The following is an 18,909-nucleotide window of genomic DNA, read 5'->3' as shown; positions in this document are numbered from 1 at the left end:
ATAAAGAAGGACTGTCCGCAATGCTCTCAAATGCTGCTATTGATTCAAAGTCAAGTTTGGCATGAAATCACCCCCCTAACTTTGGGCTGAAATTTGCCTTACAATTCTAGAGCCTGCTTAATGCTATTGTTCCTAAGTTTGTTTCACAGCATGTCCCTTTATTCATTTGTGCAGATCTCTCCACATCAATCAATCAAACACATTTATAGAGCGCGCTACTCACACGCTAGGGTCTCAAGGTGAGGGGGGGGTGCTGCTACTGCTCGAAGAGCCAGGTCTTGAGTTGCTTCCTGAAGGAGAGATGGTCCTGGGTCAGCCGTACGTGGGTGGGGAGGGAGTTCCATGTCTTGGCCGCCAGGTAGGAGAAAGATCTTCCTCCGGTGGTGGTTCTGCGAATTCGTGGGACCGTCGCGAGGGCGAGGCTGGCGGAACGGAGCTGGCGGGTGGGTGTGTAGAACGTGAGGCGATTGTTGAGGTATTTGGGGCCCATGTCGTGGAGCCTTGTGTGCGTGGGTGAGGAGCTTGAACGTGATCCTCTTGCTGACGGGGAGCCAGTGCAGGTCTCTCAGGTAGGCAGAGATGTGGCTGTGACGGGGGATATCCAGGATGAGTCGCGCAGAAGCGTTCTGTATGCGTTGGAGTCTTTTCAGTAGTTTGGCTGTGGTTGCAGCGTAGAGGGAGTTCCCATAGTCCAATCGGCTGGTGACGAGGGCCTGGGTGACCGTCTTTCTGGTTTCGGTGGGGATCCACCGGAAGATTTTTCGGAGCATGCGCATGGTCTTGAAACAGGATGACGAGACGGCGTTGACTTGCTTGGTCACCGTGAGGGAGGAGCCAGGATGAAACCCAGGTTGCGTGCGTGGTCCGTGGGAGTGGGGGCAGTGCCCAGTGCAGGGGGCCATCAAGAGTCGTCCCAGGCAGAGGGGGATGGTCCGAGGATGAGGACTTCTGTCTTGTCCGAGTTCAGCTTCAGACGGCTGAGTTTCATCCATTCCGCGACGTCTCTCATTCCTTCCTGGAGGCTGGTTCTGGCGGTGGCGGAGTCGTTGGTGAGGGAGAGGATCAGTTGGGTGTCGTCGGCGTAGGAGATGATGTTTAGGTTGTGTTGGCGTGCGATGGCTGCAAGGGGGCTCATGTAGACGTTGAAGAGGGTGGGGCTGAGCGAGGAGCCCTGTGGGACGCCGCAGATGATCTTGGTGGGCGCTGAGCGGAAAGGGAGGGAGGCGGACTCAGTGAGTTCTGCCGGAGAAGAAGGAGGTGATCCATTCCAGAGCTTTTCCTTGGATCCCGGCGTGGTGGAGGCGGGTTGTTAAGGTGCGGTGGCAGACTGTGTCGAATGCGGCCGATAGGTCGAGGAGGATGAGGGCAGCAGTTTCCCCGTTGTCGAGCAGGGACCTGATGTCGTCGGTTGCTGCGATGAGGGCGGTCTTGGTGCTGTGGTTAGCTCGGAGCCGGACTGCGATGGGTCGAGTGTGCAGTTTGTCTCGAGGAAGGCGGTCAGCTGTTAGTTGATGGTCTTCTCGATGACTTTGGCGGGGAAAGGGAGGAGCGAGATGGGGTGGAAGTTCTTGAGGTCCGTGGGGTCCGCGGTGGGTTTCTTCAGGAGGGCGCTGATCTCTGCATGCTTCCAGCTCTCTGGAAAGGTGGCAGATGCGAAGGAGTAGTTAATGATGTTCCGGAGTTGGGGTGCGATGGTGGAGTCGGCTTTGTTAAAGATGTGGTGAGGCTGGGGAGCCGGAGTGGATGGTGTTCATCACGCGGGTGGTGTCTTCAGTGCTGACGGGGGTCCAGGTGCAGAGGGTGGTGGTGGTGGTGGGGGGGCGTTGGTTCGGTGGTTGGGTGCGTGGTCTGGGCGCCGAAGCTGTTGTGTATGTCGGCGATCTTGTGGTGGAAGAACGAGGCGAGTGAATCGCAGCGGTCTTGCGAGGGCGTGATGTCGTTGTTGCTGGCGCTGGGGTTGGAGAGCTCTTTGACGATGCTGAAGAGTTCCTTGCTGTTGTGGGTGTTGTTGTCCAGTCGCTCTCTGAATGCTGTCCTTTTGGTGGTGCGGATCAGCTGGTGGTGTTTGCAGGTGGCGTTCTTGAGGGCTGGCATGTTTTCTGTTGACTGGTCATGGCGCCAGGCTTTCTCGAGGGTGCGGCAGGATTTCTTGAGGTCGTTGGTGAACCACGAGGCTTTCTTGCTGCCGGGTCTGCTGGGAGGATTCTTCAATGGTGCAAGGGCATCTGCACAGTTGGTGAGCCACTGTGTGAGGTTGCGGGCTCCTTCGTTGGAGTCCGTAGTGGTGGTGGGAGGGTTCTGGCTCAGCGAGGTGGTGAGCTGGTCGGTGGTGATCTTGCTCCAGCATCACATAGCCTTAAACTGGTAGTGTGCATCTACCAATATGTCCATCTGCTCTTACTTAGAAACAGCCTTAATCGACTTTCTGTCTCTAAAGTCCCCTCTGTGATACACTCTATCTCACAACACAGCAGTCAAGCGCAAGGACAGTTGTCATAAATTCTGAATTGCAGCCCTCTTGTATATAATGATCACCAGGATAGCTCACACACCTTGTCACCATTCTGTAATACCATCTCCCGGGTCACCTTTTACTATCATGGCTCAGTTCTTAGTCACGGCTCTCTAGCTTGGCCCACTTCTTATTCACCGCTAACACAGTCCACTTCCTAGTCACCTCTCTCTAGCATGGCCCACTTCCTAGTCACTTCTCTCTGGCATGGCCCCCTTCCCAGTCACTTCTCTCTGGCATGGCCCAATTCCTAGTTACTTCTCTCTGGCATGGCCCCCTTCCCAGTCACTTCTCTCTGGCATGGCCCACTTCCTAGTCACTTCTCTCTGGCATTGCCCACTTCCTAGTCACTTCTCTCTGGCATGGCCCACTTCCTAGTCACCTCCATGTGGCACGCCCACTTCCTAGTCACTTCTCTCTGACATGGCCCCCTTCCCAGTCACTTCTCTCTGGCATGGCCCACTTCCTAGTCACTTCTCTCTGGCATTGCCCACTTCCTAGTCACTTCTCTCTGGCATGGCCCACTTCCTAGTCATCTCCATGTGGCACGCCCACTTCCTAGTCACTTCTCTCTGGCATGGCCCACTTCCTAGTCACTTCTCTCTGGCATGCCCCACTTCCTAGTCACCTCTCTCTGGCAAGGCCCACTTCCTAGTCACTTCTCTCTGGCATGGCCCACTTCCTAGTCACTTCTCTCTGGCATGGCCCACTTCCTAGTCACCTCCATGTGGCACGCCCACTTCCTAGTCACTTCTCTCTGGCATGGCCCACTTCCTAGTCACTTCTCTCCGGCATGCCCCACTTCCTAGTCACCTCTCTCTGGCATGGCCCACGTCCTAGTCACTTCTCTCTGGCATGGCCTACTTCCTAGTCACCTCCATGTGGCACGCCCACTTCCTAGTCACTTCTCTCTGGCATGGCCCACTTCCTAGTCACTTCTCTCTGGCATGGCCCACTTCCTAGTCACTTCTCTCTGGCATGCCCCACTTCCTAGTCACCTCTCTCTGGCAAGGCCCACTTCCTAGTCACTTCTCTCTGGCATGGCCCACTTCCTAGTCACTTCTCTCTGGCATGGCCCACTTCCTAGTCACCTCCATGTGTCACGCCCACTTCCTAGTCACTTCTCTCTGGCATGGCCCACTTCCTAGTCACTTCTCTCTGGCATGGCCTACTTCCTAGTCACTTCTCTCCGGCATGCCCCACTTCTTAGTCACCTCTCTCTGGCATGGCCCACGTCCTAGTCACTTCTCTCTGGCATGGCCCACTTCCTAGTCACCTCCATGTGGCACGCCCACTTCCTAGTCACTTCTCTCTGGCATGGCCCACTTCCTAGTCACCTCTCCCTGGAATAGCCCACTTCCTAGTCACTTCTCTCTGGCATGGCCCACTTCCTAGTCACTTCTCTCTGGCATGGCCCACTTCCTAGTCACTTCTCTCTGGCATGGCCCACTTCCTAGTCACCTCTCTCTGGCATGCCCCACTTCTTAGTCACCTCTCTCTGGCATGGCCCACGTCCTAGTCACTTCTCACTACCAAGTCACTTCTCTCTGGCATGGCCCACTTCCTAGTCACTTCTCTCCGGCATGCCCCACTTCTTAGTCACCTCTCTCTGGCATGGCCCACGTCCTAGTCACTTCTCTCTGGCATGGCCCACTTCCTAGTCACCTCCATGTGGCACGCCCACTTCCTAGTCACTTCTCTCTGGCATGGCCCACTTCCTAGTCACCTCTCTGGAATAGCCCACTTCCTAGTCACTTCTCTCTGGCATGGCCCACTTCCTAGTCACTTCTCTCTGGCATGGCCCACTTCCTAGTCACTTCTCTCTGGCATGGCCCACTTCCTAGTCACCTCTCTCTGGAATAGCCCACTTCCTAGTCACTTCTCTCTGGCATGGCCCACTTCCTAGTCACTTCTCTCTGGCATGGCCCACTTCCTAGTCACTTCTCTCTGGCATGGCCCACGTCCTAGTTTACCGTATATAGAATGGCCCACTTCCCAGTCACCTCTCTATAGAATGGGCCACTTCCTAGTCTTGTTCTAGCGTGACTCAGATTAAGAGAATTGCCGTTATTTTGTTCATTGTGCTGTGGACAACAAATCAACCTGATGCTTTTGCTTCTTTGAGCTCTCGTAACAGTGGCCTGGACAGGTAAGCAAGATGTTTTGAAAGTCTCAATACACAAAAGATGAGCCAAGAAACGATAGTGAGGTGAAGAGGTTAAAGCAAGAGTAAGAGTGGAAAGCAGATACAAATGGGAACAGAAGGTGTAAGCGCAAGAAAGAATATGTACTTTTTTGAAGAGTACATTCACTTTTCACAATATCTCCTTTACAGGAAATGCGACTAAATGCCAAGGTGACGCTTAAAGGAAAAGTACTTCGAGTTGTATTTGATATTAGGAGGTAAGAAAAAAAAAATCACCAAATAATCCACCAAATACTGAAATGTGTATGCTTCAAGGCAACATCTAAACCTGACCTGAGGTCGATGCAGGTTTGTATACTTATTACAAAAGTGCCCTCTTTTTTTTCCAAACAAAAAACAAGATTCTGTCAAAAGGCAAACGTTATATCAATTATCTCCCCCAAATAGAAGCTAGAATGCACTCCTTCAATTAAACTTATTAACCTCTTCTAACAACAGGGCCAGACTGGCCAGGGCGGGCATCGGGCGTTTCCCTGGGTGGCTGGAAGGGTGGGGGCCGATTTTGTTACTGGGGGCTGGTTTTACAGAGTTGCTGCTATATCGTTCCCCAGTAACAAAAAGCAGCTGGGGGCCTGGTCCGTCAAAATTGGCAAGGCTCATATGGGTTCCCAGTCCGGTCTGTCTAACAACACGATCCGGTTGCCTTTCTATGATCACAAACCAAACATCCGCTCCACGCACACAAACCAGTCTCTGCTTCCTCTTTATGAAGCTGTGTTCCAACACAATCCTGCTGCATCCGTAAAAAAAAAAATTGGGGTACAGAAATTGTTCTAAAGACAAATCATACTTTTCCTTCTAGCGCTAAAAAATTGGGTTTTTTCCGTTTTCTTCCACAGTAACTGAGTTAGCGAGCCCTGGGTGGTAAATAGCAGTATCCACCACGTTTGCTCTCTCTAACCAACAACCAGGGTCTGATTGGTAAAGCGGGCACTTGGGCAATGGGCCAGTATCTGAGTTGCAGCTGTGGGCTGCTTTTTGTTGACCAGCGTGGCGGCCGATTTGGGCTGTGTCTGTGCTGTTCAGATCCTGCCACCGGCCCAATGGGGGCCTGAGTGGCCATTCCTGCCGAAGATGGCCACTGTTACCTCCCTTTTACCAAGGGGACAGAGGTGTCATTCCCAGTCTCTAACTGGGCCGGCCCATTAAGCTATGCAGACTGAGCAGGGGCAGGGGGCCTAAGTGGAAGTGGCCTAACTTATATTCAGGTGTGGTTCACCATTGTGCACTAATCTGTGCACAGAGTTTTGGCAACATACGCATTTTTTTATCTCAGTGAAATTAAGAAAGCATATCTCTTTTAGAGAAACCTCCCTCCTTCTTTTTATAATAACACCAAAGCAGTGTTTTGCAAAAAGGCTCAATCCACAAATGTGTGCCACTTTTTTATGGTGAATTAGCCTATCTTTGTTCCCAATCCACCACTGCCAACGACTGTCCTAAGACCCACTGAAAAGGCCTCACAGGAACCAGCATGGTAACAGGAGTACCACCCCACACACAAACCAAACGTTTCTATTTTAACCTTTATTCCTTCCAACTCAAACCAACTTCTCCTAACTCAGTGCACATTGGTCCTCTACTCCCCAAACACAAACTAACCTCCTCTTCCCCAACACAAATCATTCTTCTCTCCCCAATATAACCATTGTGTTAGACTCTTCTCATGCTTCTGCATTCTCACCATTTTAGTCAAGATACTGCTTGTGCAAAAATACACTTGTTTCAAACACAACCATCTTCCTTGCCCAATACAAGAGGTATTTTGATCATTTCTTCTCTCTTTCAGGTTTCGAATCTACTCTAATCAGTCAGCGCTGGAGTCTTTGGCTGTAAGTACGGATGGAATGGCAAAGAACATGCCCAATTGATCATGCGGCTAGTGAGCAGAGGGGTAGCATCAGTGCTTTTGTAGCAAGCAGAAAACAAAACCTTTCAGGTGCTCCTGCACAAAGTTGCAAGAGAACACCATGGCATGCACCCTCTAAGATAAACATAGTCCTATTGACTGGACAAGGGAGAGAGTATTGGACCTTGGAACATTAAAACAAAAGTGAAGAAGAAGCACTATTACATGACTGAAAACAGAGTTCCTTTGTGCTAGTGTGTTAAAAAACGTTTTTCTTGGCATACAGATAAAGACATCAAACACAATGGGGTTTCACAGTGTCCCTCAGAACCTGGGTATACAATGTTACTAATTATTTAGTATATTGGAAGTCATATATCTAAATAATATGCACATATTTGTGTTTCTGTCTACATCCCTCTAGTCCTGAGGAAGACCTGCCCTGATGTCCAACTACTAACACATACACATAGGGTCGAAACGTCGACCTCAATCCCATTGTTTCATGTTCTCGGTCAACTATCTTAAAGAAGTACCAGTAAGGATATAGTCTGTTTGTTGAATTATGTATATGAGAGAGAACAGACATTTTTTTAAATTATGTTTCTGTTTATATCATGCTAAGATCAGTCTTTGTCTTCATTGTGTAATGTTAAAATTATTTTTCACTGTGTGTCACTTTATCACTAAGTCACGCCATTTGATTTATTTTTGTGTTTTTTTGACAGCCTGATATGAATAAGAAAATGTGTGCGTATTATTTAGATATATGGCTTCCGATATACTAAATAATTATAACTGCTGTGTGTTGTTTAATTTAGGTGATGTACTGTGGCGTGATGAATAACGGTCAATATAGGCCCACACTATCTCAGCTTTTTGGAGAACATACATTGATATTCTCATATAGGTGTAACTTTCTAACACCTATTTTTCACGCGAAGAAATTGTGACACCCGACAGAACTCATTATTCTGACACACAACTCACTCACATGAGGGAGACAAGAGCAGGTGGCAACGTCAATACAAGCAGGCAAGGCAGGCCACATAGTTCACTGGCCCTCAGAGTGTCTCAGGGTAGGCAAGGAGAGTCACAGTGAGACAGATACATTTCCAGCACAGGGAAGCAAGGGAGTTCAAAAGAGGCAAAGCTGTGTTATGGGCAAACTCTTAGAAACTGCGATAACAGGTGGATCTAACTCGACCTCGAGAGATGGGCGGGATGCGAAGGGGAAGTACTGCTAAGAGAGCTAGACAATGGCTTGGTTCACTGGATGTAGCCAGGGCCTGGGAAACGCTAGTTGACAGCTTGAAGGACCTAGAACTAGGTTCAGTGGAACCTACACCTGCGACCTTTTAACAGTTATAGTCATTTAATGAATGATTTGAGGTACACCTACACCCCCTATGCTCTGATACAGGGGGTGACGTATTGGTCTCCTTTGGAAAACTCACCCAGGCTTCAGGCCCTCTACACTAGAGATACCAGTGTAGCAATGAAAAAAAACACACAGGTGCGACTTATTAGGTTGAAGTTACTTACGTTTGACTAGTAGAGCTCTGGACTTTTGATAATCACAATGTACATGGTCTTTCATGCTGATAAGATTAAATATAATGTGCTATGATATACAACGTGATGTGACACCTTATAAACTTAATAAAATCTGATTACAAAAACAAACAAAAAACAGGCAGATATAACTCATTCATTGCACAGAGCACCAAACGTTAAATACAAACGTGCACCACTTTTTAGAATTGGTAGGGCTTTGTTCCATGCTAGAAGGCATTCCCACTCACAGAAAACAGAAGGCAAAAAAGACAGTATAGAAGTCCAATGTCTGATGATCAATTGGACCACACCAGAGCAGCTGACAACATGGACCAGAACCCAGGCCAACAAGGAACCACATTTACCAAGTCTGCATTCAAGCACCCGTAACTCTTCTCTATATCTGCTCATCGGAACAAACCCCCATTGGACCCCCATTGCAGAAACTGAAAGAAATTATCAATGTTGAAAGTCTCAGCTTCATACCTCAAACTGTCAAACTAATGCAATCCCCAGTGGTGCCTGGGAGCCCATAAACTGTGAAAAAAAGATAACCTTGGCCAGGACAGTGGACCTTAGTCAACAGAACCTTTGCTTCTTACAGTCTTGTAATAATATGTGTTCTCCCAAATGATGGTGCCTGTGTGTATCTGATCATTCGCCTGTATTTTCAGGAGTTAAAATATTAATAAAGGTTATTTCAAATTTACAGCACTTGATGATGGGGTTCCAGTGATCTGTATATAGTGACATGGATAGTTTGAGAGCCCATTTTATATTGGCTTACATAGAGTTCCTCAACAAAAAGGCCCCAAGGATTGCAGAGAATAATAGAGCATTATACACTCAAACAAGCAATGTTCCAGAAGAGGCAGAGTGTTGTCATATGGAAGAATGTACGGTGTCCCAGGGCACATCAGCCTTATGGGGATGGGGTACGTAGGTAGTGTGAGGGTCCAATCTTTTCATCCCGAGGATCAGGGTGTAGGGCATTGAACCAATGGCAATCCTGACTGCCTCTTCTTCTTTTGCAGCTCATCCCTCTCCAGGGTCCTTTGAAGACCATGCTGCAGGTTGGCATCATGCCCATGCTGAACGGTAAGATCTTGCTCACGTTATGGGCCCAACTGATCGTCTCAAAATGTAGAAGCCGAGTTTGCACCTTGTACATGGTTATCACCACACAAAAATCTGGTGAAAATGTGTGATACTTTTTATATTTTTAACAAGTGTTTTCGACCGATGAGATTGATGAAAAGCATATATTCTGGGCGACCTTGCTCCTTCTTATGCCATGGTCCACAGAAAACAGCTGCTTCATTTAAGGTTTCTATATGAAGCAAGAAATCTTTGGCAAAGCCTCAAGAGCAATTTCGGCTGTCTGCGGTCCCAGAAATGCTGATTTCATGGTAAATGAGAGAAGTAAAAACAAAGAGCATCATCTACAAGAAAATGACGCAGTGCTGTAAGCCATTTGGCTGCTCCATGCTACATCATTTTCAAAGCACAGGAATGCATCGTATTACCAACAATACAAAGTAACCGTATGCTTTTCCCTGCGCTGGTGCACAATTGACTGCCATGCACCGGTGCAGGCACCCTTGCATCTTTTTGCAAGGGTGCCTGATATATGGGGATGATTGTTTTTTGTGCATGAAGAGACACCTTCCTGCACAAAAACAATACTTAATGGCATTTCCTCTTTCTATGCATGCTGCAGTGCAGCACGCATAGCAAGAGGAAAAAACGATTAAAAATATAATTATTTCTCCTTGTTGCGCCGTTCCCACGCCTCCTCTGGGAAGGCGTAGGTTTGTGACGCAATCCCAGGTTTACAAACTGTGGTAAGTCTGGGAATGCGTCAAGTTCCATGGATGTTGCATGGGAACACCCCTTTCACGCAGAGTAATGCATGAAAGGGGCCCATATTTACAAGGCCTTGAAAAGTTACATAGGGTGACTTTACCTGGCCTTGTAGATATGGGCAAGCCCATTGCGCCACTGGTGCGTCAGAAACAGTGATGCACCGGCAGCGAAATGGGCTTTATGAATAAGCCCCAAAATGTTTTTTTCTCATTGCTCCATATTTGGATCCATTCCTTGGTCATTAGTTGTCAGATCTATCCAGCCACAAAAAAACATTGCTTCCGACAGGCAAACAGAGAACCAGGTTAATGCACTAGTCAAGTTCATGTTATGTTCCACATGTGTACTTTGAAACGCATTATACACCAAATTACTTCCTCACTCCAAGTCCAAATCTCGAATGCTTTCATTCCAGCCAGATTGGACTGTTGTAATGCAATTCTGTTGCATTCCCCTGAAAAGATAAAAAATAAATTGCAACTGGAGTAAAATTCTGATGATAAAGTTGACTCCGGGCTTGAGGAAATCGTATTCGATCACTTCAGCCGTGAAGTTAGTTCATTTGTTTCCAGTCAAGCAGAGAGTTATGTTCCAACATCGCTCTTGTTCATAAAGTTTTTTGAGCCTGCATTTCAGTTCATTACCCTGGATATTTATGCTTTACTTTCTTCATTCTGGGAATGCCTTTCTCATTTCAGTGTCCAAGATGCAGCAGACCTCTACGGGGGTCGTGAATTTTCTGTTGCACCTGCAAAACTTTGGAAAGATTTACCAAGGCACAAACTATTCCACTGATTAAGCTATGTTCAACAAACGGTGAAGGCTACAGTCATCTGATGACCATTGGAAATGGTAGACCAGTCCCCTTAATGCTTGCTTTTAGATGGTTGAATCAGGCCTGGGTGATGTCACGGGCCTTAAAGATTCAGAGGTTTATGGTCATCAATTATGAATCATAGTTTCTTTGTTACTGCCATAGGCAGAGGAAACTGTCCTGTTGAATTTGGCCTATTATGGTCGAATTGCAGGACTGCAAGTAGATTAAAAAATGCAGGTTTGTTTTTACTGCGAAAATTAGTTTCAGTCTGCTGAAGTACTTCTGTTAATACCTACTATGCAAGGAAGAAACACAGAATCCAACACTGCGTGACATCTACGCCATCTCATCAGGATCTGTGGCAGGTGTTATTTTAATATTCCTTGTGCAGTATTTTGGAGTTACTTAGGTTCATGAACTCACGGGTTAGGGTACTTCTTGGACTGACCACCCAGAGGAAATTTAGCATAGCATAAAAGGCATAAATGAACTGTGCGGCGTGTTCCAAGGGCTGGTATATCATCTTGGTTACGTTTTGCGTGTTTTCCATGCGCTGACACCACCATCTGTGAGTATTTCACCAACTGGTTGCAGTGATGGTGTATGGTCAAAGTGGCATTCCATAGACTAATTGGCTGAAGTATTACTTCACTAGAGTTATGGGCAACTATCATAGCGTTTTTTGTGAAGAGAAACATTTCAGGTGGAATTAAGCCCAGTGGAGTGTTACGGTCATCTTCAGATTCCATTCACGATGGCCTTTGCCAACCAGAAAAAATCAGGCCAACTTATAAGAGATGGTATGGTTTTGCAACGCAAAGAACACCGTAATTAGCACTCTTGCTTCCATGGTTCATTGTAGCTCTCCCCCAGATCACAGCCAAGCTTTAACGTCATGACCAATGAATAGAACAGTTGCATGATAGACCTGAATGAGGAATTTGCTTCATTGAAGAGCAAGCAAAGACTACACCTTCACTTCCTTAGTTCTCAAAAGATATTTAACATGAAAATAAAAAAGTTCGAAAAAAGATCAAAAACCCTTAACAACCACCCACCCTTCTAATATGAATTATATTACGGTTGCCAGACGAATCTTATATCATCAGAGCTAAGTCATCACACATCAAATAACATCTGGAAGACTCCAAGAATCGCCCAAAACCTCCCTTTGAATTGATCAAATAACCCATGTTCCAACAGCACTATCGATGCCTCTGAAAACTAGTGTGAAGACTTTGTGAACTTTTTTTGCTCATAAAGTAAAGTCCATTAAGCTTTCTCCTCCACCATCAACCCTGATGACCACAAGTTAATCTGCAAGGTGCAGTAGACCTGGTCCCATTTCACAAAATATTAGGAACAGAGCTTCTTGAAACTATTGCCAGAGTAAAATGATTAAACCACTTCAACTACGCTGTGGTTGGGTACAGCAGCAAGAAACTTGCAAAACATGTACTGCCTTAATAGGTCGCTCTGGTGAACTCATCCCTTTTGCATGGTATTTTCTCCAGCTGTCTGAACAGTGGCCAAGTTCTTCCCTCTTGACAAAAACGTCAGCTAATACCAGTGACTTAAACAATTTCCGACCTGTCACTATTCTTCCCTTACTTTGAATGATGATTGAACGCTGTGTATCTTCCCAACTCTGTCTTTATATCCAGACATAAAGATCTTCTCAGTGATCTCCAATCTGAATTTAGACAGGCTGCAGGGGCTAGACTGTACTTTTTTATGTGATGATAATGCACTCCAAATGCTTGACTTTGGTAACTCCTGCCTACTTGCTTTTCTAGACCTCTCAACCCTGTTTAATGCAGTTAAACATAGCTCAGTGGTAGCCATTGTGAGAATTTGGCTTGGCATAGGATGTCCACTATTCTAGTGAGCACTTTGCACCAGTCCAAACGACCCTTATTGATGGTAGGTTTGAAGTCAACCTTATAGGAAGCTATCCTAGTGGTAGCTGTGGAGAGCAGCCTTCAGGCTAAGACTTAGAGGCGAGTTAAGCAAGTTGTTTTTCCAGTCTATAATCTCTTAAATAATCAAATGAAAGTGCACCACACAAGGTATATATCAAATATATATGTATTTATTCTAAACACAACCCCTCTGGACTCTTTATGAGGTCAGTGGTAAAAGTACAATACAAGAACTTAATTCGTATACGATTTGTTGCACAGTATGCGTTATGCCCTAGGGGCCTCACAAACCATATACTAAAATAGTGGTGTAAGAACCACGTGAGGGTTAGAAAGCAGGCTTAGGGCCTGTAGAACCGCTGGGGCAACCAGGAACCCCCAAAGAAGGGACGCAGGAGGCCCACAGCGGACGCCTGCAGTGTCTAAACACAGCCACGGATCACCATTGACTTTCTATGGAGAACGAACAAGTTACAATTTTAAAGATTAAGGACACTTAGAGGTGAACTACAATGGAACACTTTTAGACTTAAACACTTCGAGAGTCAAGACCCACGGGAGCACCGTAGTACTCGTGTTACCTCACCCACGGAAGCCGGGTGCATAGGTGTCTTTTGGTGTCGGGTTTCGTCGTCAATTGCAATGGAGAGCTGTGAAGAAGTGCTGCAGGCGACCAGAGGAAAAGTGTCCAGGTGGATCCAAGGGTGGATCGGAGATGTGAAGAACCTGAAAGCAGAGGGGACAGAGTCTGGGTCACTAGCCAGTGACCAGGATGGAGATGGGAAGATGCCAACCAATGTCAGGTGTTTTCAGGTGAAAGAGGTGAAGCTTGGCTCTTCAGCCACGAGGTCCAGGAGGCGTCGAGGACGACCATGACCTGGATTCGAGCTGTCCCACGTGTCCCAATATGTACATGTCTTATCCCTCTAGAAGGGTGAAATGCTACCCCCGCTGCCAGAACTGGCGGGGGGAGGGTAGTATTCCAAATCGTTTGACACCTTACACGACATGTTTTGATAAAGTCAAACGAAAGTTAGCATTAACCGCAAGGATTATAATGCACTTAAGAGTATATGGTATGGCTATATCATAGAACAGCTATAAAGAGATATTTCCGAAAACTGCAGAGGGGCTCAGCTCATGCTAGGGCACCTTCTCACACAAAACCAATCACTCTGCCTTCAGGATTGTCAAGGCCTGCCATAGGAGTGACTTATAGGTTACTATGTGTCTATATGTAAGGGTAGATAAAGAAATACTATATCTAAGTAAGGGGTTCTTATACCACCTTACCCAGGCTGCAAGTGCAGACCTGTGGTGTCATTTTGGAAGGCTAACCAGGGGTGGCACAATACATGCTTCAGCCCCTGGTAGGGTTCTAGTGTCCCTATGCCCTGGGTACCTAGGGTACACTATACAGGGACTCATAATGGTGACCCAGTAACCAATCTGGTATGTACCTAAAGTACATGGTATCAATTTAGAGAGAGAACATCTAGGCTGTGGTCCTGATTAGCAGTGCCACAGCCATACTAAAGTCGAAAAACACAGCAAAAAGTGGGGGTAACCATAGGAAGCAGACCCTACTCTCTTACAGCCATCTTGAGGGAACAAATGAGCTTCAAGGGAACAATTCTAAACTGGCTTTCAGCTTGCCAATCAAACCCCTTTTATTTAGTCAAATGATAGAGCTCTGTTTCTAGCGAGGGGAGCCTCCACAAGGGGCAACACAGGGCTTTATTCTGTTCCCAATTCTATGTATACTCTATGTGAAACCAGTTGGAGAGATCCTTAAACACGCTGGTATTCTGTATTATCAGTATGCGTATGATACCCAGATTTATGTGAAGACTTCCTTTCTGAATGAAAACGTACTCCTCCTGCTCCCCAAAACTTTGGTCGAATTCAAAAGTGCATGTCAATCTGCTATCTAAAATTGAACCCCACAAAAATCGAATTCCAACTAATCTCTCCCAAAAAAAAGTCAGCCTTCCTGTCCACGCATGGATTGGCACATGCTCTCACCTCAATTTCAAAATGGACATTGTGAATAATGTGAACCCTTGAGATTCATCCTCAACAACCATCTTAAAGCTCAAAGGCAATTCTCTGCTGTGGCCAATAACAAACAGTTCCAACTAAGGCTACTTTGGGGCATCAGGCGTTTTATCCATGAGCCAGACTTCAGATCTGTAGTCTGGCGCTAGTTCAGTCCAAACTAGACTATGGAAACGCTCTTCTGGGTTGATTTCCCAAATGCTGATCTAGTCTCCTTTAAAGCTGTGCTCCATGTGGACACTCACTTTGTTTCTAGGAACAAGAGATTTGATCACATCTCTCCTGTCCTTTTAACTCTTTACACTCAATAAGATCATGTATATCACTCATAAAGCCTTACATATCTCCACCTGCATGGCTGCAAAACTGATAATCTGGGGTGCCCAAATGGGTAGAGGAATGTAGGATCCCTCCTCTTTGAACCTCCCACTTTCAAGCAAGACTGGTATATGAAGCAATACTTCTCCGGCAGTCGAACAATGATATGGGAGTCTCATTCCTGCGTTATGCAGGACCCTATGTTTTGCTATCTTTAAAAAGGAACTAAAATCCATCCTAGTCCAAAGACATTTTGTATAATGACTGTTTCAAACTCCATCACCTAATCTGCATTGAACTGACCATACTGTACAGATTATGTGCGTATTATCTCTTATGCTTGCTCCTCTTATGTTACGAATGTTCAGGGCTGTTGTTAGGGGTCTAATGCCCTCAGGCAGGGCCAGACTGGGAACCAAAAGCAGCCCTGGCAATTTTCTCAAACCAGCCCCAGGGCGGCTACAAATGCTTGCTTGCTACTTTTTATTTCTTTACTGCTGCAGATATTGCATTGCAACAGTGCTGCAACCCCCCCCCCCCCCCCCACCGCTGCAAAATCAGCATTAAGAAGTAAATCGTATTTTAAAGACCTGTGAAGTACTAGGTGTGGCTGCAATTAGACGGTTGCCAGCCCGCGACGCTGTCTCAGCCCGGGCTGACACGACAGGGGGGGGGGGGGGGGGGGGGGGGGGGCTGAAGCCCGGTGAGCCCAATGGATGTTGCGCACCTGGTGCCTGTGTATGCATTTGGTTTGTCTTGTGTGTAAGGAAAGGGGTGTATGTAAATTGTACTTATATAGTGCTTACTACCCCTGAAGAGGTGTTGAAGCGCTTTGCAGTGACAGTGGCGTAGCAAGGTCAGGTGGTACCCGGTGCAGACAATTTCTTGTCACACACCCCCCTCTCCCCCTCCCCACCGCCCACTTTCAAATTATTAAAATTAGGGGGAAAAAGATAGTTACACATATTTTTGGCATTTTGTCACTCCCCTCAGTACCATTTCGTCACCCCCTCAGTGATGACACCCGGGGTACAGTGAGTGGCACGCTGCTCCAGAACCCAAGATTAGAGGTTAATAGTAGATTAGTAATCTTTTTTTTTCTTTTCTTTGTGCATTAGCTGTGTTAGGTTTGTGTTCTTGATTTCTTGTATGTTTAGTAGGGTTTAGAGTCGGGATAGATGTGATGTGCCTGTGAATGCTTGCCTGAGTAGACATGCTGTAGAATGTTGAGAGTGTGTACTGAGGGATGTCATGAAATGTTGGCGTCTATGTGCTGGGTTAAGTCTGAGAGTCAAGTACAGTTGGTGAGGGGTGGAATGAAGCCCTGGCAGGAAACAACTGTTGTCACTGTAACCTAAGGGCCAAAGATGGAATGAAGATCCTATCCCCTACCCGAATAACTCCTTGTGTGATGCCCCTGCCCCCCCATCCATAACATACATGTATTGTTTTGAACACTACGATCAATAATTTGTAAAGCACCATTCTTAACTAACAGCCAGCTGGCTGCTATTGCAAACCACACTTTTACTTCTGACTACAGTCAGAAGTAAAAGTGTGGTTTGCAATTTTTTACTAAGGCAGTGAACACATTCAAGTTTGTAAAACAGTTTGCTTTGGTGAGTAGGTGGCAGTTACACATTGGACCAGCTCCGATCTCTACCAGGGTTTGCATGTTTCCTACTTAAAACATTGACTTTGCAGCTTGGGAACTGATGCAGTAAATCCTTTGCACACTGCTGCCACCATGTGGTCATAATATATATATTTCTAAAGTGTTTTGGGACTACCTTGTTGTGGCCATGAGTTGAGAGTGTCTGTACCAGACTCTGATGCTATGAATCTTCTATGGTTCGACTTCACTCTCAGATGTCTTTTTTGAGTTGCTTACATTTTTTATTATTCCATAGTGTGGATAGCTGATCTGGTTTTGTCTCTCCAGAAATTCCTGTGGCTGGAGAAATAGAAGCCTGCCTGCATCCACAGCCTGACATTAATTTGCCCACCATCTGAAAGATGTAGTTGTACCTGTGCGGGCACCACCTTTCCCACAAATCACCACACTCAATAGAACGATTCTTACTTTATTAGAAGTCCTGATAAAGCCTACTTACAAATTACCAAAATGCTCGTGGCTACTGTATTTTTGAGGCTACGCTGGACTCGCTTTTTGCTGGGATGGTGCCCAAGAACTGTAAAGGTTAAAGCCCTCAGGCAGCATCCCACCAACAGCCGCGCAGACTTGGTATCGTGGCCCCAATACCAGCACCGAAAATGCCCTTCCTACACCTAAATAAGCGGTAACTCGTATCCATAATTGGGGGGCAGTGGACCTCTCAGGGCCTGCTACCACTACACCTTTGACAGAGAGAGAAAAATACTTGTATTTGATTTTTTTTAAATCATAAAAGGGTGGAGCGAGCCACCTGGGTACATAAAATATCAAACAATTGTTCTGGTTTAGAGATACAATAAACTCATTTATATAAATGCTAAAGTAGTGTTAGGTTTGTTGCTATGTAATGTCCGGCCCTACTAAGAAATCGACAGATACAATCCTGGATATATGAATGGACTTTAACGATTTGGAAGCAACTGCAGACAGATGAAAGCAAGTTCTAAAAGCATGGTTTGCAAACTGAGCCCTTTCCTAGGCAGCTTCTTTAAGGTAAACATATGAGAAAATCTGGTTGGTCCTTGATTGTATCTACAAGTCCCTTAGCAATAAAGGTATGCAGTTCTGTACACCTATCATGAAAATGCTGAGGTCTTAATAACAATAACTGTAATTCTACTACTTATAGTAATAATCTGCTTTTATTTAGCGCTTCATACCACACTTCTGCTGTTTGTTTCAAAGCACTGGGAAAACGATTAATGTTACTATTAATTTAATTGTATGAATGAAATAAATAGAATTTCTAAAGTGCGACAATCACCTGGGGGTATCTAGGCGCTGAGCGGAACAGACAGCATGAAGGCTCTGGGAAATGCCAAGTCATTTATTGAAGAGCCAATTCTTCAGGTTCTTCCTGAATTCCAATAGGTTTGTCTTAGATTTTAGTTCTATTGAAACCGAGTTTCACAGCCTCGATGAACATGAATCCTCCCCAGTTGATCTTCTTAAATTTAGGGATTACAAGATTTCCACTGGTGAATGAGCGCAGGGAGCATGCTGGAGTTTAGCGCTGAAAACGCTGTATCAGATACTCCGGTCCAGTGCCTTGTTGTGATCTGAAGGCAATGCAGGGTGCCTTGAACTGAATCCGTTTATGTATAGGAAGCCAGTGTAATTGGATCAGTGCTTGAGATGTGGATTTTTGTTTTGGAATGCCTATCAATAACCATGCTGCAATACTCTGCAGGGTTTGTACCTTATGTAAAAATTGTTTTCGAATATTGATGAAAAGCCCATTACAGTAGTCTACTGTAGATGAAATGAGAGTAGTAACTACCGTCTTCTGCAGACTTGAAGGAGTAAAAGGCAACACTTTCCTTAGAGTTTTAAAAATAAAGATACATGCTGAGGTGATATGAATTATTTGTCCTTTAAAGGATAGTTTAGTATCAATGATTACTCCAAGGTTTTGTGCTCTGTCACTCTGACTATCTGGGGGTAGATTCCCCAATTCCTGTGGCCACCAGTTGATCGACCAAAAAGAAGGATATTGCCAAACAACAGGACCTCAGTCTTCGAGGAGTTCAGTTTTAGGCAGTTACTGCTCATCCACTTCCCAATGTGAGACTTTCAGTCATGAAACTGGGCTGCCAAGGGGTCGGGATTGTCGGCGAAAGACACAAAAA

General features: G+C 45.9%; 1 protein-coding gene and 1 long non-coding RNA gene across 4 annotated transcripts in view; one reads left to right on the top strand and one right to left on the bottom strand.

Moving 5' to 3' along the window:
- LOC144768328 (uncharacterized) overlaps nucleotides 1-18,909 on the bottom strand; it is a 106,986-nt gene that overhangs the window by 54,816 nt on the left and 33,261 nt on the right. The gene's annotated exons all lie outside the window — the stretch shown is intronic.
- The window catches only part of PLTP (phospholipid transfer protein), a 226,440-nt gene that overhangs the window by 196,935 nt on the left and 10,596 nt on the right, over nucleotides 1-18,909 (top strand). For all 3 annotated transcript variants that reach the window (XM_078651904.1, XM_078651903.1, XM_078651905.1), the window contains 3 exons: nucleotides 4,848-4,915; nucleotides 6,508-6,550; nucleotides 9,159-9,222. In XM_078651904.1, the coding sequence (XP_078508030.1) occupies nucleotides 4,848-4,915; nucleotides 6,508-6,550; nucleotides 9,159-9,222 (175 nt within the window). The remainder of the gene's footprint in view (nucleotides 1-4,847; nucleotides 4,916-6,507; nucleotides 6,551-9,158; nucleotides 9,223-18,909) is intronic.

The sequence above is a fragment of the Lissotriton helveticus genome, chromosome 7 (assembly GCF_964261635.1).
Source record: "Lissotriton helveticus chromosome 7, aLisHel1.1, whole genome shotgun sequence".
Classification (NCBI taxonomy): Eukaryota; Metazoa; Chordata; class Amphibia; order Caudata; family Salamandridae; genus Lissotriton; species Lissotriton helveticus.
Note: the sequence above shows the minus strand (reverse complement) of the source record. Positions and strands in the feature narration are given on the sequence as shown.